This window comes from Myxine glutinosa, chromosome 6 (genome assembly GCF_964187855.1).
Source record: "Myxine glutinosa chromosome 6, kmMyxGlut1.1, whole genome shotgun sequence".
In the NCBI taxonomy this organism is placed as follows: domain Eukaryota; kingdom Metazoa; phylum Chordata; class Myxini; order Myxiniformes; family Myxinidae; genus Myxine; species Myxine glutinosa.
In genome coordinates, this window is record NC_136266.1 from 109428130 (window position 1) to 109449637 (window position 21508).

General features: G+C 45.8%; 1 protein-coding gene across 1 annotated transcript in view; it reads left to right on the plus strand.

The window, feature by feature from the left end:
* Window positions 1-5949: 5949 nt before the first annotated feature.
* Window positions 5950-21508, plus strand: part of ADGRD1 (adhesion G protein-coupled receptor D1) — a 75893-nt gene continuing 60334 nt past the window's right edge. The window contains exons 1-5 of the mRNA XM_078780366.1: window positions 5950-6038; window positions 6134-6226; window positions 6504-6626; window positions 8991-9212; window positions 11820-12107. Of these exons, the coding sequence (XP_078636492.1) occupies window positions 6008-6038; window positions 6134-6226; window positions 6504-6626; window positions 8991-9212; window positions 11820-12107 (757 nt within the window). The 5' untranslated portion in view covers window positions 5950-6007. The remainder of the gene's footprint in view (window positions 6039-6133; window positions 6227-6503; window positions 6627-8990; window positions 9213-11819; window positions 12108-21508) is intronic.

The window sequence follows — 21508 nt, forward strand, 5'->3', positions numbered from 1 at the left end:
CTGCCTCGGATGGCACATTTGACAGCGTATTCATTTATTTCACGTTTGCAAACTATGTTGGCGTTAAACTATGTTTTAAAACTAATAAAACCGAATTTGCGATTCATTCGCTTTCCTGCGCGTTTGTGCACGCGATGGCGATTTCTTTACCAAACTCCGGAAGCCGTTCGCTTTGGACCAAACCATTGCATGTAAATAGAGGGGGGGGATTGTCACCGTACTCGCAAGCCGTTCGCTTTGGACCAAACCATTTCATGTATTTCATTTCAATCATATTTCATTTCTCCAATTCCACTGCTTCGCCGATGACATCCAGCTTTTCATCTCCACCAAGTCCGTCTCCACCGACACCCACTCTATCCTGACAAACTGCATCACTGAAATAAAATCCTGGCTTCAAATCAACTTCCTCAAGCTTAACTGTGATAAATCTGAAATAATCATCATTGGCCCAAAAACGCTCACAAAATCCACCCATAACTTTGCCCTCAACATCGACGGTATCCCAGTATCCACCTCCCCTCACATCCGGAATCTTGGCGTCATCTTTGACCAAACCCTTTCCTTCGACAAATACACTAAACAGATCACAAAGTCAGCCTTCTTTCACCTGAAAAACATTGCCCGTCTCCGCTCATCCCTCTCCTCCACGGCTGCAGAAACCCTCATCCACGCCTTCATCACCTCCCGTCTGGACTACTGCAATAGCCTCCTCTATGGTTCACCCTCAAAAATCACCAATAAACTCCAATACATTCAGAACTCCGCTGCCCGTCTACTCACTCATTCCCGGACCCGTGACCACATCACCCCCGTCCTTTACAAGCTTCACTGGCTCCCCATCCCCCAGAGAATCCAGTACAAAACCCTCCTCTTGACATACAAAGCCCTCCATAACCTGGCCCCATCCTACCTGGCTGACCTCCTCTCCAGACACACTCCCACCCGCAACCTCCGCTCTGCTGGTACCAACCTCCTGACCCCCTCCATCCGGACCAAATTCAGATCCTGGGGGGACAGGGCCTTCTCCATCGCTGCTCCCACCCTCTGGAACTCACTACCTCACACCATCAGAGACTCCTCCTCACTCACCACATTCAAAACATCACTAAAGACCCACCTGTTCAACGCTGCATTCAACATTCAACCCACAGCATTTAACCCCTGACTATCTCTTCTCCTTCTCCCTCCTTTTGCTTTAAATATTTCCCTATTGATTCTTGTCTTGTCTTTTTGATTCTTGTCTTATATATATGCCGTATATCGCTGCTGTTTGTTTTCTTGATTCTTGTCTTTTTGCAATTGTTGTTTTCATGTATTGTTATGCATTATGTTTTCCACTCTGTCAAAGCGCCTTTGGGCTTCTGGAAAAGCGCTATACAAAATAAATGAATTATTATTATTATGTAAATAGAGGGGGGGGATATAATTTTAGATATAGATATAGTACGGGCAATGCCCTAGTCTATCTATAATTCCATTAATCTCTGTGTGTATGTGTGTATGTGTGTATGTGTGTATGTTTGTCTGTGACCGCTGTTTCTCGACAACCACGGGTCCGATATACTTTAAACTTGCCAGGTATATTGCTGGGGACCCGAGGATGTGCCTTTTCAAGGTTTCATATTAATCGGACAAGTACTTACCGAGCTATGGCGATTTCTTTACCAAACACTGCAAGCCGTTCGCTTTGGACCAAACCATTGCATGTAAATAGAGGGGGGGGGGGGTTCTGTGGTCGTTGCGAATGGACCAAACCATTCATGTAAATAGAGGGGGGGGGGGGGTTCTGTGGTCGTTACTGCCACGTGGTTTCAAAGTTTTTTTTTGTTGTTGTTGTTTGCACGCATGTTTTTTTGCACCCACGTACGGGCACGCCCTAGGATGTTTACACACACACACCCCTACACAAATTTTTTTTTTTTTTTTTTTTTGGCAAGGAACGGGCACCCACGTACGGGCACGTCCTAGCTTATATATAGTACGGGCATGCCCTAGTCTATCTATAATTCCAGTAATCTCTGTGTGTGTGTGTGTCTGTGTGTGTGTTTGTCTGTGACCGCTGTTTCTCGACAACCACGGGTCCGATATACTTGAAACTTGCCAGGTATATTGCTGGGGACCTGAGGATGTGCCTTTTCAAGGTTTCATATTAATCGGAGAAGTAGTTACCGAGCTATGGCGATTTAGCCGTTCGCCGTTCGCTTTGGCTTTGCGAATGGACCAAACCATTCATGTAAATAGAGGGGGGGGGGGGTTCTGTGGTCGTTCGCTTTGGCTTTGCGAATGGACCAAACCATTTCATGTAAATAGAGGGGGGGGGTTCTGTGGTCGTTACTGCCACGCGGTTTGGAATGTTTTTTCCAACGGGCACCCACGTACGGGCACGTCCTAGTCTATCTATAATTCCAGTAATCTCTGTGTGTGTGTGTGTGTGTGTGTGTGTCTGTGTGTCGTTTGTCTGTGACCGCTGTTTCTCGACAACCACGGGTCCGATATACTTGAAACTTGCCAGGTATATTGCTGGGGACCCGAGGATGTGCCTTTTCAAGGTTTCATATTAATCGGACAAGTAGTTACCGAGCTATGGCGATTTATTTACCAAACTCCGCAAGCCGTTCGCTTTGGCTTTGCGAATGGACCAAACCATTTCATGTAAATAGAGGGGGGGGATTGTCACCGTACTCGCAAGCCGTTCGCTTTGGCTTTGCGAATGGACCAAACCATTTCATGTAAATAAAGGGGGGGATTGTCACCGTACTCGCAAGCCGTTCGCTTTGGCTTTGCGAATGAACCAAACCATTTCATGTAAATAGAGGGGGGGGGATATAATTTTAGATATATATATAGTACGGGCATGCCCTAGTAGTTTCAATTGAATAAACTAGGGCATGCCCGTACGTGGGTGCCCGTTCCTTGCCAAAAAAAAAAAAAAACGCTACCCGTACGCTCTACCCCGCCCGTACGCCCGTAAACAAAAAAAACAACGCTCTTCGCTTCCGCCCTTCGCTCTGACTGAATTGGGAGAAATAATGCGCATAAGAAATCGAGAAATTATTATTTTCTCCGGAAGAAATCGAATTACGAACCGTAATGGCGCACGCGCTCGGCTCGGCTCGCTCTCACATCGGCCACGCCTACGCAACAACGCGTTCTGTGATTGGCTGCCGGAAGTGCAGTCTTCACTGTCCGGAAGGTCGCAAATCGCAGTTACGATGAATCGCAAATTAGTTTTAATTAGTTTTAAAACATAGTTTAACGGCAACATAGTTTTCCAACGTGAAATAAATGAATACGCTCTCAAATGTGCCGTCCGAGGCAGAGTCTGTTCGCCACGTTCGGCACACGTGATAGCTCGCTGCTCTCTGATTGGTTGAATCGTTTTTTGGACATAGCTCGGTAACTACTTCTCCGATTAATATGAAACCTTGAAAAGGCACATCCTCGGGTCCCCAGAAATATACCTGGCAAGTTTAAAGTATATCGGACCCGTGGTTGTCGAGAAACAGCGGTCACAGACATACAGACATACAAACATACAAACATACAAACATACAAACATACACACAGAGATTACTGGAATTATAGATAGATAATGATACATTTGAACCCTGTCGAACACAAATTGCTTTGTTTGCACTTCCAGAAACCTGCAGTTTAGTTGTACTTGGGCAACATTTTACGCCATCATGACCAATCAAATCGTGTGCTCTGAGGGCGGAGTAACAGCGAGATTCAAACAAAATGGTGGCACCTCGCGATTCAATGACAAAGATAACTTCGTTCAGAATATCTGTTTATTTAGTGCACACTTTTCTCAAATATCGTTCCCAAATCGACACTTTCTCTGGGAAAGGTTGGCAGAAGGCTCAGCTCTGGACTGTTCCGTTTGACCCATCGGCTTGGTACGGTTGCCTTCACGCCTGTTATTCGAAGTTCTGAAACAAAGCTAATGTAGATCATGCTCAGGAATGTAAAGTTCTGACGTAGAATAGATCACGAGGCGATGTCAAGAGAACAATCATTTATTGCAGCACCCGGAATCATGTTGATGTGCAACGACCCCGTACACACACCGCCTCACCCTACCCGGAACTCCACCTTCATACTCCAAAAACGCGAGCAAGCACTTCCGGTTCCACACAACTAATGTAATCCCATTACAAGGAACACAAAGAGTTGAAAAGACCCTTCCCAGGTCCTTTTTCTCAAGACTGCACAGTGTACACTGTAAGGCCTTCTATGAACTCTCTACTTATACCTGTGGAGAGGAACGGTTTTTGTGTACTGAGGACGTGCTTCTCAAACTTGTGTTCCCATCCGAGAGTTTGCATTTGAATCCAGATGTGTACAATTCCGATGTTTCCACTTCCAGTAAATTCCAACTTGACTCCCGTCGCGTGCACTTTGCACTTCCTGCAGATATCTGGAAACTCTTGGAAACTTCGTGAAGATCCAGGTAATTGAAGCACGTGGTTTTAGCGAGGATGTTCACGCCGCATTGTTGTTTGCAATGCTCACTCCTTGTGCTCTTTCCACGAGCGAGGCACACTGTTGTGCAGGTGTGCACAGGTGCAAAAATAATGTTTGGAAACATTACCTGAAGTAATCGCCAAGACTATAGAATGTAGCAATTCAATTCACTGAATGGTGTTTGCTCTTTGTTACCTCCGCCACCGAAGGTGGATGGAAGTTATGTTTTCGCTCCTGTCTGTCTGTCTGTTTGTGAACAAGATATGTCCAAAAGTTGTGGACGGATTCGGACCAATTTTGGCGGAGAGGTTGGGTATGTGACAAGGACGAAATTATTAGATTTTGGTGAAGATCCGGATCCGGCTATTAGAATTTCTAAGTGATTCTTCACCATTGAGAGATAGGACCAAAAACTATATATAGGAGGATATCTCAAAAAGATATGGACGGAATTGGACGAAACTTGGTGGACAGGTTGGGTGTGTGACAAGACCGAATCGCTTCGATTTTGGTGAAGATCTGAATATGGATTCAGATACCAGAATTATTTAATTTTAAGTATTTCTTCACCATTGGGAGATCGGCCAAAAAGCGATATATAACATGATATTTGAAAAAGTTATGGACGGAATTGGACGAAACTTGGTGGACAGGTTGGGTATGTGACAAGACCGAATCGCTTCGATTTTGGTGAAGATCTGAATATGGATTCAGATACCAGAATTATTTAATTTTAAGTATTTCTTCACCATTGGGAGATCGGCCAAAAAGCGATATATAACATGATATTTGAAAAAGTTATGGACGGAATTGGACGAAACTTGGTGGACAGGTTGGGTATGTGACAAGACCGAATCGCTTCGATTTTGGTGAAGATCTGAATATGGATTCAGATACCAGAATTATTTAATTTTAAGTATTTCTTCACCATTGGGAGATCGGCCAAAAAGCGATATATAACATGATATTTGAAAAAGTTATGGACGGAATTGGACGAAACTTGGTGGACAGGTTGGGTATGTGACAAGACCGAATCGATTCGATTTTGGTGAAGATTTGAATATGGATTCAGATACGAGAATTATTTAATTTTAAAGCGATTTTTCACCATTGAGTGGTAGGGCTAAACCCGATACATAATATGATATTTGAAAAATTTATGGACGAGGTATGACTAAACTAGGTGGACTAGTTGGTTAGGTGACAAGAACAAGCCGATTTAATTTTGGTGCAGATCCGAATCCAGATCCGACCTATCAGTGGGTTACAAAACATAAACGTTTCAGCCTGGCGAAGGTACGCGCTCTACTGAGTGCCGTTCTAGTTTACTCTGAGTTAAAACTTCATCAACGTTTATTGTAAATCAATGTGTAAAGCGTTAAATATCATTTACAATACAACAAAGATTACCTGGTCTTGGCTCATTCCAGTCTCTGTATATTTAAAGAAATTGTTGTTGGTCTTTGCAGTCAAGGTCCTGTTGTCCTCTGTCAAGCATTATTGGCCACTTGCTTCTGTGCCAGGGATACGAGAAATGGTCGTGCCTGTCCGTCGGGGGCCACCTGGTGAGTCTGTCAAACGATTGCTGTTTCATTGAACCTGTATTGCCCTTACCTGTACAGGTGGACACGCCAAGTTCCTGACTTGTTTCCAATCACAGGAAGACCTCCAGGGATGGCGGCATTGCGTGTGGGCAGCAGCTCGGTCATGTTGATCAACAACTCGGCACACGGTAACCTGAGTGCTGCTTTTGGTACGTCTTCTCTTCAATCTTGTTTTGAAACATAATTTTATTTTGTTTGTTTTGTTTAACAATTTTTTTTTTAGCTCTTCCACGAGCCTCGACTGAGCATACAATAAATAAATAAATTGTCTAGACTTGTCATATCATCATTGACTTACCCTTATGTTCCATCAGGAACCATGAATTAGATGAAAACGATTTTCTCAGAATATCTTACGATCTAACACGGAGTTGACAATAAGCTATGCTGTATTGTATTTGAGTTGTCTTTGTATGTGATGGACAGAGGTGCTGGAGGGAATTGCAGGCACTGAAGTGTACCTACGAACCGCCCGAATGCTTACGCTGCTCCATGTGCCCAAACCACCATCTCCCTGCCTCACCCAACCACTTGCTTGTACAAAGAGAGGTGCTTTCTGGTAGTTTTAAGCTGTTTGTGTAAAGGTTACTAGTAATAGGTATCTACAACAAGCCTTGACCATGTTGTGGAACATCAGCCGAGGCCCACACCGATTTTTTTTCAGCCGTGAGCCGATTTTGTTCTCCTTCCACCCTCGCATTTCACCTTAGATCTCTATTCGCTTTTACATTAGCTTTCTCCGCAACATCTTGAGCGATTGACGCAAAGCTTTGAATATTGGTGCCGACCCCTGGATATTTTTTAAACAAAGTTACACGATTGGATGGAAAATGTGGCCGACGTTTCAAAAAGTATCCCATATTGTCATCCTTTCTCTCCATAAGGAATGCCTGGCGAATCCCTCATTCTATGCTAGTCGGTAACCACCGTGAGCAGTCAAGTCTTTGGAGTTTCTAGGCCTCACCACCAGCCACAGACTGGCTTGGCCATATCTTCAAGCCTTCCTCTAACAGCTGGTTGGTGCCTTGTTCTTCTCCACAAAGTGACGTCAATTTTGAGTCGTCCTTAGTCTACATCCAATATTGTGAAAGGTCTACATCCAAAGTTCCATGGAGTATGACTCTCTACTCGAGGCTGGAGCAGTTGCTTATAATCCTAACCCTTTTGTGGCCATATGGTCTCGGCCTGCTATGTAATTGCCATTTATTGGCAGGCGATCGACACCTATTATCTGGTCCTTGCTCACCGTCGGCAGGTTGAAGGCCTCACAGGTCTATATTGTCTCTCTTCTGGTCTCATTCCACCAGCCCACTATTCTGTCACTCAATATCCCCCCTCCTTCCCTCTCTTCCATAAGGTCACTCATGTTCTTCCAGGAATACACACCTAGTTACCCTCCTCTAGGCCAAGCTTGATATGTACCTCCATACCTTCATCGTGCTTTTTTGTTCTGACGCATTTTTGAAAAAAAAAACGGGGGGATATTGTGATTGGTTCTGTTTGTCTTTCTGAAAATCACCAAACTTGGTAGTTGTGATCACCTCGTGACACGAAGGTGCATGAGCATTATCATTTTGGCCCTGCCACCTGGGATGGGAACAAAAGGTCAAATGCCAAAAAATGCAATTGCAGGCACATTTTAAAGTTTTTTTTTTTTAATTAAACGTTGTATATGCAATTAACATTTGGGGGACACATGAAATATGCAATGATTTTTAGCTCACCTGGAACGAAGTTCAGGGGAGCTTATGCGATGGCGTGTCGTCCGTCCGTCAGTCAGTCCGTTCCCCCCAAAATAGGTATTTGCTTTCTTCTCAGAAACTACACGTGGAATTTCGATGAAACTTCACTACAACCTTAATCACCCGTGATGTACCAATTTTTGTTCAAGGCATTAGAAAAATTGGGATCTTAGGAGGTATATGGGGTTGGGGAAGGGGGGGTTTGCCCCCCAAAATAGGTATTTTTTTTGGTTGGTTTGTTTAAAGTGTTATGATTATGTTGGTATGATTATACCTGCTGCCCTGTCTTCTAGCAACCATTGAAATTGGTTTAAAATACCCTTAGTCGGTGCAGTATACCTTTTATTCTACCAGGTGAGCGCCAGGGGAATTGCCCCTATGTTTTTTATTTGACCCCCGGTTCATGCCCTAGGGTAGTTGCTCCCAAACTTTTTTTGTCCACGAAACAAAACTTGAAATCTTATTTCCCTCTAGACCCAAATGGTACCGGTACCTATTTGGTACTGATACCTATAATAAAAATTGTCGGAGAAAACGCTTTTGACGTGAAAATCTCCACTCAAAAAAATGGGGTTTTGAGGGGGATGGGGGGTTCAAGTTGGGGTTGCGACCCTGGGTCTGGGTTTGGGAACCCCTGCCCTAGGGGGTCGAGACTTGGGATCACAGGGGTCAATATGGAAAATATCAACTGAAAATTTGATATTGGGTCATTTCTGGTGGAAGCTTTTGCCATCTTTCAACTTTGCTTTAGGTTGGAAGCGTGGGGGTTTGCGATGGCACGCCATTGACTTCGCCCTAGTTTTGTCTGTGGAACCGCGCACCTGTGTCTATCGTCTCATGCTCTTCCCTCCGGTCGTTAAAGACTGCTGCCCATCACTACCTCTTGGCGGTTCTTATAACCACTTCCCACTTTTTATATTCATGCTAAACCCAACCATTTTACTTCCTTGAAACAACACATCACACACATGTGTGTTTGTCTGCCTGTCCCCCTCTGCCCTCTGAAGATCAGTTAACCTACCACCTTAGTCGTTTAACTCTTCCATTAGCTTAGACCTGTGTAGATACAATTATCTAGAGCATTGAATAACAGATTACTGAAGTTTAGTTACTATCTGACACAACACAACCGTTGTCTCAATGCCCCTTACTTCTTTTCTCTCTTTACCAGGCTTCACATTAGCCTTTTTCTGGCGAGTTATCACTGAAGAAACTTCTCCATTGTCCAGCCCGGGTTCAGGTGCCGATAACACTGTGGAGCAGGTTACCAGACCTGTACCTGGTGGAGCCTTGCTTGCAGGTGCTTTGACCGCCGTGTTTGGCAGCTCAGGGGGACAGACCGAGGTTCGGACACAATCTGGTGAACACTGGCTGGTGTCTCTCCCTCCTCTTGGTGAGAAACATAACAAATATAGTATTGGAAATGGAAGACGAAATGGAAGATTTTTTTTGTCAGGATGACTCTTTTTAAGGTAAACTGTGCTTGACGGCATACTGGTGGACAGATTTACACTTTAACAGTTGCATATGGAGAGATGTTGGTTTCAATGAAACAGCTGAATGTGTAGAGAATGAAACCAACATTTCTGTGACTACTTAGAATGTACAATAGTTCTTGTATATGATCTGTCTGGCCCAGGCTTTGGTTCCAGACTAAAGAAGTCTAAAGCTCTAGTCTGGTGCAGCATAAATACAAAGCATTGGATCAGGAAATTAATTATCAGAGGGACACATAGTTGACCGTCACAGTGAACATCCAATGGTATTTTTCTCAAGATCAAATTATCTGCGTGGATAAGATCCTCCTACTCTGTAACCGCAGTGCTGCTCAATAAAACTGCACTAGCAAGAACCCGCAGAACAACCGTTCAATGTAAAAGATCACTTAAAGTCCTCAACTCTTTCCCCTGCCTTCCTCACAAACCCCGAGTCATCAACCCCACCCCCCCCCCCCCTCCCTCGCTAACCCCAAGTCATCAACCTTCGCCTCCCGACCCTAAGGTGCCAATGCTCTCCACACTCCAACCCTTCAAATTCCTACCCATCCCCCCACCACAACTTCTCAAGCCCCCGTCCCCCTCACCGAAAGCCCTTAAGCCCACCCCCAAAGCCTCAACTTCCCCCTTCCAACTCTGTCCCACCTTTTCACCCCAACATCCCCCTCCAACCCGAACTCCGTCCTTCCCTCTTCACTCGCCCCCACAAAAGCAAACAGGCATTCCCACATCGAAACAGCAGAATATTTAATGCTGTCTCTACCCCTATCATGGTATTACCGACTTCACAGAAATTGCAATCAAAACAGCTCCTACATGTCCTGTCCATTTCACAATCCCGTGAGATATGCGGAAAATTTGTGGAATTGCAACTGTGAAGTGACCATGAGATGCGAAACCAATTCTCTTCTTCCTGATGCGTATATATACACATAATTAAAAGTAAACTAGAGCTGCCACTTATAACTGCGAGCAGTTATATCGGGTACCAAACGATGCCTGTGCCAATTACGATGCCATCCTATGACGATGCCATCCCACGCCGCTCGTTGCAATGACACTGCTGTCCTATTTCGTCATTTTACTCAAACTATATTTCTCATGGTTAGTTGATCCCAAGAACTGCCAATTATACATGGGCTCTTATAAAACTGCGAGCCACGAGGAATAAAGTTTGATAAGTATGACATCATAGTTCAGACGATTAAAATAGCAGCAGTCATATTGAATGTGAGGAAAGCATGAAAATTTTTTTTTTCTCTGGAACCACTTCACCGTTTGATGCGAAACTTTAAATATATCATCTACTACCCTTGGGGGAAAAGGTTTCAAAACAATGACATCATATGTCACATGGTTTGGCAGCCATATTGGATTGAAGAAAAACCTTTAAAAATATTTTTCTCTGAAACCACTTAACCGATGCTGTTTTAGTTATCAAACTTTTATCGACATGGGAAGTTGATGATATACTTAAAGTTTTGCATCAATTGGTTCCATGGTTAGAATATTTTTTTTATTGTTTAGCTTCAATTCAATATAACTGCCAGACCACGTGACCCATGATATTTTCGTTATCAAACTTCATTTATCATGGTTTGGTTAGTCGATCATGTATATGGAGTTTCGCATTGATCTGTTAAGGTGATTACGAGAAGAACATTTTAAACGGATTTGTTTTTTCAATCCAATATGGCTGCTTGACCACATGACCTATGCCATAAATTTAAAACCGGATTCAAATGAGATAGTCGATCACATATATAAACTTTTGCATTGATTGTATAAGGTTCGTTTTTCTATTCAAAAATGGCTGCCACACCACATGATTAATGATATCATCATTAGTACACCATATGCTTCAAGGTTAGTGGATGGTGTGTGTAAAGTTTCGCATCGATCAGTTAAGCGGTTTTAGAGAAATCATTTAAAGAAGATGTTCCTTCATTCCAATATGGCTGCCAGACCATTTGACTGATGACGTTTTTGTGATCAAACTTGCAGCCCCATGGATAGTCGGTGACATGGAATTTGTTCAGGGTGTTGGTGATAGCCTGCCTCCTCTTCACGATAGACATTGTGGATCCTTAACGTCCACCAACTAATTCTGGCAGATGGGACGCCCAGTTTAACGTCCATCCGAGGGATGGCACACACATTGATGAAACGCCCTGACTGTGAAACTGACTGTGACTGACTGTGACTGACTGGATGACAGTTTATAGCTAGGCCGACATTTTAACCCAGGCTAGACTGGTGAGTACGTCCCTTTAGGCCATCCTGATAGTATTTGTATGTACCTCTCCCAGTTTGAAACTGCATTACTGTATGACATATAGGATTCCTTCAACAGGGCAGAGCGATCCTATAACTGTGATTAGAAAAATATCTCAATAGCTCTTGCACATCAATTTGGGAATGGTGGTGGACAATCCAACAACTAATGGAACCCAAGATGTATGACTATAAATTAATGGTATTTAGGACTGCATTTCCTTTTGCAGGCCATGGCTGGGTCCACCTGCTCTTCACATGGAGACCAGACCAAGGTTTGAAAGCTTACGTCAACGGCAGCTTTGTTGCGTCAGACATGACACCTTCGCTCATGGCCTGTTACCCAGATGGTGAGCCTCCAAAAAAAAGCGATGACAGTTCAGAGCAGCTGGTCCTCGCACCTGTTCCAGGTGATGAGCTTGCTGGAGCTCCCAGTGGACCTCTCTTTGATGAGGTTGTGCTGTGGGAGTATGCCCTAACTTCACGTGACGTTGGCTTGTACCTTGCAGCGATCACAGGTAAATGGATAAACGTTCGCTGCACTGCTGTATGGCCTTCCGCATTAAAAAAAAGTTAAAGGGTAATTTCACAAAATGAGAATCACTATATCTCATACTAATCTTCTTTCTTTCCACTGTACTTCCTTCTGCACAGTAAAGTATCGTTAAAGCAGCAAAGGCAATGTTTTAAAACAAGTTATTACAGGTGTCGTTACTTGTGGAAGGGCAGAGCAACAGGGGGAAAAGGGTCAACAGATAGTGGGCTGAAGAGGAAACAGGTGTCCAATAATGCATGTGTGGACCCATAGCATGAGGAGAGGAGTCGCATGTAAAAGAGGTACAGGGTCTCGGTGAGTCTCGTAAGGCAAAGAGGTAGACATTGGAGAGATGCATGAGATGGCAATGGGCAGCAGTCATCCTGGAGGGAAGAACATGAGATAACAGACTCAGGAAGATGAGAAAAGATACAGATGAATGAATTGAGGTGAGCATTAGGCCTAGACTTCTATAAGATATCATGGTAAGGGTTTATAGGAGAATGTGTGAGACATTGAAGAAGCAGCGGGGGTTGGGTAAAGAGGAGAGAGGCAGGAAGAGCAAGACCAGAAGAGAGATGGTAAAAGTCGAAGGTTTCCATCTTGTCTGAAGTGAGCAATGAGCTGGACTCTGTGACTCATCCTATCATGAATTGCCAATGACATGAATGGTCTTGGACTCCACTGTCTTGAGGAGGTAAGATGGGAAGCAACATCACCAGCCCACAGAGCAGAGCACTTTGAACAAAGACCCTGTACACCATTTTAAGCTGAGAACAGCAGATGAAGGACTTGAGAATAATTCCAAGTTGGCAGCTGAATGGCTGGCTTGGAGATATATGATCTGCTGAAGACTGGTTATGGCTGATGGTGAGGTCTGGGAGTTCCAGGGATTGTACTTCTCCCAGATTCTGATCACAGCAATTGTGGGATTAGCTAAGCTGTCCTTCTGGAGAGACAAAGTGAGAGTGTGAGGCATGTTTCAGACAAAATGTGAAAAGTTCCTTATTTTTTCCAAGATCTGACAAAGAGACCGGGCACGGGATTGGTCCATCTTACTATAATAATACCGTAAGGACTCGACTTTGTTATCCCTTTTACGCCACACCCGGTGACCCGATGCCCACGGCACTAATGGATTTACGATCTACGAACCGCGCTCTTTGTTTATCACGTATAGACATACTCGAAAAATCTGAATTCGCCGACGTTGGGGCCCAAAAGCATCCGATTAACGGCCGATACGACGCCATCTTACGACGCCATCGTATTGGCGTCTGCTGGGCGAAGGCGAAGCGAGCCGTCCGCTGATTGGACAGTCGAGTGGTGTGAACATGGGTGGTGTGAACCAAATGGTCTTTTTATTCCCTTGAACATTTTAAATTAGGATATATAAGGAAAAGTCTTTATCGTCATTTTAATAAAGTTAAATGGAGTGACGTTGCGATACTCGGGATGCGTTGCATAAATCCTCGTAACTCAGAGAGGTGTAGCAGGTGGCGAGACGTAAGGAAGCTTAAAGATAACGAGCTGAAAACAGACGAACGATATGTCAATCTCTTTCTACACCGAACGGAAATAAAAGTATGAGAGTGGGAAGGCATGGCCTGAGCACTTCGAGCAGAGAGGACTGATTGGACTTAACTTAAGTCTTAAAGAGAAAAAATTGGAGCTTAACGGAAGAAGAAGATCCCATGAGCGCTCCCCTATGCCATCCATAATGGTACACTCTATCCATACACCACATCCTCCCGTCCGTGGATGTTCCACGGGTTTCGGCTAGTCTTACTATAATTCACCAAATGTCTGTCTGTCTGTCTGTTCCCAGGTACCGCAAAAACGGCTGAACTGATCGCAACGAAATTTTGGATGGGTACTCCTGGGACCCCCTGGAGTAAAATAGGCCATATTGTTTTTCCAATTTTTTTCCCAATTTTTCCAATTTTCCCCAATTTTCCAGTTTTTCCAAACACGATGGAATTATATTTACCGATATGAACAGTGATGTGGCTTTTATTGAAATTCCACAAATACTGTTTAGATTTTGATGATTTGCATGTGATATGATTTAACGGATGTTTATATGAATCATTTAAAATAAAAGTTACTAAGCGACGGGGCTTGCTTCGATCTCTCCACGACATCAAAGTTTGAGTGTTTTCCCATTCGTGTCTTTGTCAAATTTCCACTGGTTGTTTTGTTGTGTGTGTGTTATTGTGTGTTTCTATTTGGTTTTGGTTTTGTGGTTATTGCAAATTTGTGTGTAGTTAGTCGTTTTTTTTGTTCGCGCTTCGTGCTCCAGGCTCCCTCCCCCCCCCCCCCCCCCCCGTCAGTATTTTGTGAATATAAGTTCTTTCCTTCATAGTATTTGCTTGTTTCTTTGATTTTCTTTTCTCCCCCCCCCTGCCTCTCACGAACATCTTACTCTTTGTCCAACGTTTTAAAAGCTGAACAAACAAATAAACAGAAAATTCTATATTAATTCTTTCTCTCCTCCCGGACACGTGCTTGTTCACTCTCCTCCTCGTCTCGACTTGTGCCCCGCCCCCTATATCTCGTTTTTCTTCCACCTCTGCTCCTTCTTTCTCAAATCCACGTTCTCACTTGGAGACTTTTCCCGGAATGTTTTTCATGGTTTTGTTTAAACATTATTTAAATGTTTAAACCGCAGCTGTGATGCTGACGCCGCCCCCCCCCCCCCCACACACCCCCCTCCCCACCCCCCACCCCCAGAATTTCCATGTTTTAAACGTTTCCCAGTGTGTACCCTGGATTAGAATAGGCACACCGTATCCCTGCGTGTCGTAAGAGACGACTAAGAGGGTTGGCGTCAAGAAGGGCATCCGGCCATAAAAAACATTGCCTCAGAAAGAGAACCATGACAATTACAAGTACATATGGGCAGGGTGCAGCCCGAAGTGGAGATCGGTTTCTGAGGTTTGGGACATGGAATGTAGGGACAATGACAGGGAGATCAGGAGAAGTGGTGGAAGTATTGGTCAGAAGAAGAGTGGACATATGTTGTGTGCAAGAGACGAGATGGAAGGGAAGTGGTGTGAGAATGGTGAAGGGTAGGCAGGGACAGAAATACAAGTTTGTGTGGCAAGGGTGCCCAGAGGGCGTGAATGGTGTTGGTGTCCTGTTTTCTGAGGAGATTGCAGACAGTGTGTTGAGTGTGACTAGAGTGAGTGATAGGTTGATGATGGTGAAAATGGTGATTGGAAAGCTCTTGGTGAACGTCATCTCGGGATATGCTCCGCAGGTTGGTCGAAGCGATGAAGAGAAGGACAAGTTCTGGTGTGCGATAGAGAAGCTGATGGAAAACGTGAAAGATGAGGAAGTTGTTGTGGTAGGAGGAGACCTAAATGGACATGTGGGAAGGAGTATGGATGGTTTTGAGGGAGTTCATGGGGGTTACGGATATGGTGTGAGAAATGGAGAAGGTGAAAGGATTTTGGAGTTTGCTGATGGAGCTGATTTGTTGATTTGTAATACTCAGTTCCAGAAAGAGGATAATAAGCTTGTTACATACATGTCAGGTGGGTCGACGACAACCGTTGACTACCTGATGGCGCGTAGGCGAGATAGGGGGCACCTCCGGGACACAAAGGTGATCCCGGGGGAGGAGGCTGTTTCACAGCACCACTTGGTTGTCTGCGACATAAGGGTGAAAGGTGCGAGGAGAGCTCGGCGAGTGAAGTACCAACCGAGAATGAGGTGTGGAGGTTGAAAGAGGTGACAGTAAGGGAGGCATTAAAAGAGAGCGGCTGAGTAGGGTAGAGGATGATGTGGTTGAGCTTGAACGTGGTTGGATGTCAATGAAAGCTTGTCTGTTGGGAGCCATTGGTGAGGTACGTGGATGGACAAAAGGACCACCGAGGCACTCGGAAACATGGTGGTGGGATGATGAAGTTGGAAAGAGGATTGACGAGAAGAGGAAGAAGTTCAAGGAGTGGCAGAAGGCGAAGGGTACGGGAGCAGAAACAGCAGAGCATGAAAGTTATAAGGCAGGCAGGAAGGCTGCAAAGAAAGAGGTAGCAAAGGCGCAGGAGGCATGTAGGATAATGTTCGGAAAACGCTTGGATTCGGAAGAGGGTCAGAAAGCAGTATTCAGGATTGCAAAGCAGATAGTGAAAGAGAGGTGTGATGTGATGGGGGTGAGTTGCTTGAAGGATGAAGTGGGACAAATCGTTGTCGACCCAGATGGAATTAAAGGAAGATGGAAAAGATATATGGAAATGCTGTTGAATACAGAATGAATGGGATGGCAACATAGAGAGTAACCCAGTTTTAGGACCGGCAGAGAAGATAACTGAGAAGGAAGTTGAGGAAGCGATAAAAGCAATGAAGTGTAGAAAAGCGGGAGGGCCAACGGGAGTTGTGGGAGATATGTTGAAGGCAGCAGGAAGTTGGGGTGTGAAGAGAATGACAGAGATCTGTAATCTGGTGGTGAAAGAAGGCCGCATTCCAGTGGATTGGGAACTGAGTACTGTTACATATTTATGTGAATGTATGTGAATTACCATTCAGGTCTTTGCTTATCCATGTGTAATAGATTAAGGGTTGTTGTGGTTGGAGGGTCAGGAGCCCTTCTGCAAAGTGTCCGGAAACGGAAGTGACCGGAAACGGAAGAGAAAAGACACGAGGAAGAAAAAGGACGAGTATTCTTTTTCCTCGCCCCGCTCCGACGAAAGGTGGGATTGATTGAGCCGTGTGGAAAAGCGGCGTTCCCGAGCCTGTCTGGCGAGAGGAGTTACCGGGACGGATACCTGCCCGGTGGACGTCAACCTGTCGTGTGGCCGTGCACCGACCCAGCGTTTGGCGCCGTTCGTGACACCGTCTAAAAAGACGCGTACGGGTCGCCCGTTGGGGCCTAACACGCCTGGCAAGCGGCGTGGGGTTTTTGGCTTGCTTTCCCGTACCCGCTTCGAGTGGCCACGAGGGGCTGTAGCCGGGATGCCTGGTACGATACCTGCCCGGTGGAAAAACGTCCACCCGGGGTTCGTTCAACCGCCCGAGTGCGGCGACGCCGACCATCATCTTGGTCAGGAGGGGCCCAGAGACATTGTGCGGGACCGAGACCAAAAGGGGGTAGTGAGTACTCACCGGGACACACATATATAAGATGGCCATCTTACTCATAGGGAATTGATTGTGAATTGGGAATTGTTGATGGTTGTGTATGGTTGATTGCTCGGGGAAAATCTCCGTGGTTGTGTCATTGAAATTGTATGGTATCATTACCATTGAAATATATCCTTGAACGTCCGTTGTCTCTTGGGTGAAATTCATATGGATTGCGTGGCGAAAGCGCATATATAATACAGCTTTCTGGCGAAGTTCCTCTCACGGTCCTGGGGTCACCGAGACCAGGTATTCACCGAGGGGACCACGTAACAGAATTGGGGGCTCGTCCAAATTACGATTTGCGGTTTCGCAATTGGGTCTACGTCCGGGATGTAAAATTGTATAAAATAATAAAATAAAAATTTTTTATTAATTAAAATTTATTAATTAATTATTAATTGGTAAATTTTTTGAGAAATTGGGGTAAAGTCTTGGGTGAAGGTTAACAGGTGTTAACGATAGGCACCATGGCGTTTGTGGCACAGAACTTTGGGGTAACCCCGAGTGAGGCACAGTTCCGAGCGTTGCTAAAGTCGGACCTCTTGAAATTGGCCAAACATTTTAACTTGGAGGTCCGAACTAATTTGAGGAAGGCAGAGTTGCAGGCCACGGTGATACAATCTATGGTGGGATTAGGAACATGGGACGAGTTAGCCTGGGAGTGGCTACCCGAAGAACCAGAAGACGTTGAGCTCCGGAAACTGGAGTTGCAATTACGGAGCCAGGAACGGATCAAAGAGAAGAGAAACAAGCAGAAGAAGAAAGGAGAGGGGAACGAGAACTCCAGGAAAGGTTAGAAAGGATGAAAACAAGGGAACTCGAAGCAGAGGAGAGAAAAGCGGAAAGGGAATTAAAGGAACGTGACATGGAGCTTCAGCAAGAAATTAAATTCAAGGAGCTGGAGTTAATGAGAGAACGGGGAGAGGCACCACCCTTGCTGACGGGGTCGACACCTTACCAGAAAACCTGGGATGTGGGCAGACATGTGAGGCTGGTTCCACCGTTCAGTGAAAAGGAAGTCGCGAGATTTTTTCCACACTTTGAGAAAGTGGCTCGACAATTAAACTGGCCGGAGGAGGCCTGGACCATACTCGTGCAAAGTGTGCTGGTGGGAAAAGCTCAAGAGATTTATTCGGCGCTACCAATGGACCAATGTGCAGATTATGAGGTACTGAAGAAGCACATCCTCAAAGCCTATGAGTTGGTTCCGGAAGCTTACAGGCAAAACTTCAGGAATGCCAGAAAGAGGGAGAGTGAGACCCATGTGGAGTTTGCCAGAGTGAAAGAAAACATGTTTGATCGGTGGTGTGAGTCAAAAGGAGTCGGGAAAGACTTCGAAACATTGCGTGACTTGATCCTGGTGGAGGAATTTCAGCAGTGTGTCCACGAGGACATCAAAGTGTACCTGCAGGAAAAGAAAGTACCAAAGTTGTGGGACGCAGCCCCCATGGCAGATGATTATGCCTTAACCCACCGAATAGGGGTCCACGAACCTAACTCCTCGCCTAGATCTACGCAGGGGAGGTGGGGAACAGCAGGTGCGGAGAACGACAATACATGGCGGCGACCTCGAGATGATTATGGGGAGAACTATGATACCCCAACTGTTAGAAATCAGAGGGCTACGGACCCAAGACAAACTTATTTTTCGGGGGGCTCAAGGCCGACCCCGAGGTTCTCCCCCGGGCCTACTTGTGCTTTTTGCCATAAAACTGGACACTTGATGTCCCAATGTTACCTCCGGAAAAGGGAAGACCCAGAGCGGAGTCCGACTATTACGACTCCAAATGCAATGGCCATTGTGAGAAATCGCCATCAAAAGGGTTACCAACCATTTATTTCAGAGGGGTTTGTGTCACGGGATGGAGCCTCGACTAACCGGAAACCGGTTAGGATATTGAGGGACACAGGGGCACATCAATCTTTAATGCTTGAAGGCATTTTGCCATGGTCCGAGGAGACGGCAACGGGGGATAGTGTTCGTTTACAGGGGATCGGGGGCGGTGTTAGTGCTCCCCTTCATGTCATCCATTTGGAGTCCGATTTGGTGTCAGGACCGGTCACCGTCGGTTTACAAGCCACGCTTCCTGTAGAGGGTGTATCTGTGGTTATCGGGAATGATTTGACCGGGGGTCAAGTTTATGGTAACCTGAGGGTTGGTAAAGAGCCCAGCAGGGAAAATAACACCACACCAGCTCGGGATGGCGACAAAAGTGCCAAGTTATTTGTAGGGGGACTGAACTTCAAAACAGAGGAAGAAGTTCTGACCTCTGTCTTCAACAGATATGGGCCGCTGGTGGAAGTGCGGTTGGTAAGAGACTGGGAAACGCAACAGTCAAGAGGGTTCGGCTTTGTCACGTTTGCCAGCACAAAAGACGCCAGAGAGGCAGAGAAGAATTGGAATGGCAAGGATTTGGAGGGTCGGACCATAACAGTAGGGAAGGCATTTCGTAGGCGTCGGGAGGTCTACAGGAGAGGACAACTGGGCGGTAGTTTTGGTGGTGGCCGCAATCGATATTATTATGGAGGCTCCCTGAGTTACGGCAGCTCCCGAAGGAAGGATTGTCAAAGTAGTGGCCGAGAAGGAGACCGCTATTCATGGGACTACAGGGACAAGCGGTCCCACCATAATTATTAGGGAAGTTCTGAGAAGTTGAAGCACTGAATGCGGCGGAGCCGCCGAGCCAAGATTCCTACACGGATTAACCGTGAACGCCATTCCTAAAGGCGTCCATGTAGTGAACTTTCATGCACGGACTAACCGTGAACTCCACGTTCCTCAAGGCGCCCATGTAGAGAACTTTCCTGCACGGACTAACCGTGAACTCCACGTTCCTAAAGGCATCCATGTAGTGAATACTCGGCTTGGCCTCCCGGAAAAAGTGCTATCGAGTTGCTTAACTTTGGATCTTTGATCAACCCCTTAACCTTCATTCACAAGAAACTGACGGTCAAAGTCAGAGGGTCATGAGAGGGAGTTTGATTTGACAGGGACAATGTCGTTGCTGGTGCTTAGTCCAGAGGGAGTAATCTGGAGGGGTTGTGGTGAAATTTTGGTTGCTTTATTTTTAAGTGATAACTGTGCCCGGGGGGAACTGATAATGTGGGGGGGGGGTTGAGTTATCTGGTTTGTTTCTCCAAATTGGCCGGCAAAGAAAGTTTTCGCTGGGTTCAAACTTTCTTTCTTGAAGGGGGGGAGTGTTACATATTTATGTGAATGTATGTGAATTACCATTCAGGTCTTTGCTTATCCATGTGTAATAGATTAAGGGTTGTTGTGGTTGGAGGGTCAGGAGCCCTTCTGCAAAGTGTCCGGAAACGGAAGTGACCGGAAACGGAAGAGAAAAGACACGAGGAAGAAAAAGGACGAGTATTCTTTTTCCTCGCCCCGCTCCGACGAAAGGTGGGATTGATTGAGCCGTGTGGAAAAGCGGCGTTCCCGAGCCTGTCTGGCGAGAGGAGTTACCGGGACGGATACATGCCCGGTGGACGTCAACCTGTCGTGTGGCCGTGCACCGACCCAGCGTTTGGCGCCGTTCGTGACACCGTCTAAAAAGACGCGTACGGGTCGCCCGTTGGGGCCTAACACGCCTGGCAAGCGGCGTGGGGTTTTTGGCTTGCTTTCCCGTATCCGCTTCGAGTGGCCACGAGGGGCTGTAGCCGGGGTGCCTGGTACGATACCTGCCCGGTGGAAAAACGTCCACCCGGGGTTCGTTCAACCGCCCGAGTGCGGCGACGCCGACCATCATCTTGGTCAGGAGGGGCCCAGAGACATTGTGCGGGACCGAGACCAAAAGGGGGTAGTGAGTACTCACCGGGACACACATATATAAGATGGCCATCTTACTCATAGGGAATTGATTGTGAATTGGGAATTGTTGATGGTTGTGTATGGTTGATTGCTCGGGGAAAATCTCCGTGGTTGTGTCATTGAAATTGTATGGTATCATTACCATTGAAATATATCCTTGAACGTCCGTTGTCTCTTGGGTGAAATTCATATGGATTGCGTGGCGAAAGCGCATATATAATACAGCTTTCTGGCGAAGTTCCTCTCACGGTCCGGGGGTCACCGAGACCAGGTATTCACCGAGGGGACCACGTAACAGTACCCTCGTCCCTCTATACAAGGGGAAAGGTGACCCTCTGGAGTGTGGCTCGTACCGAGCGATAAAGTTATTGGAGCATGGAATGAAGGTATTGGAAAGGGTGTTGGAGAGGAGGATAAGGAAGAAAGTGAAGATCGACGAAATGCAG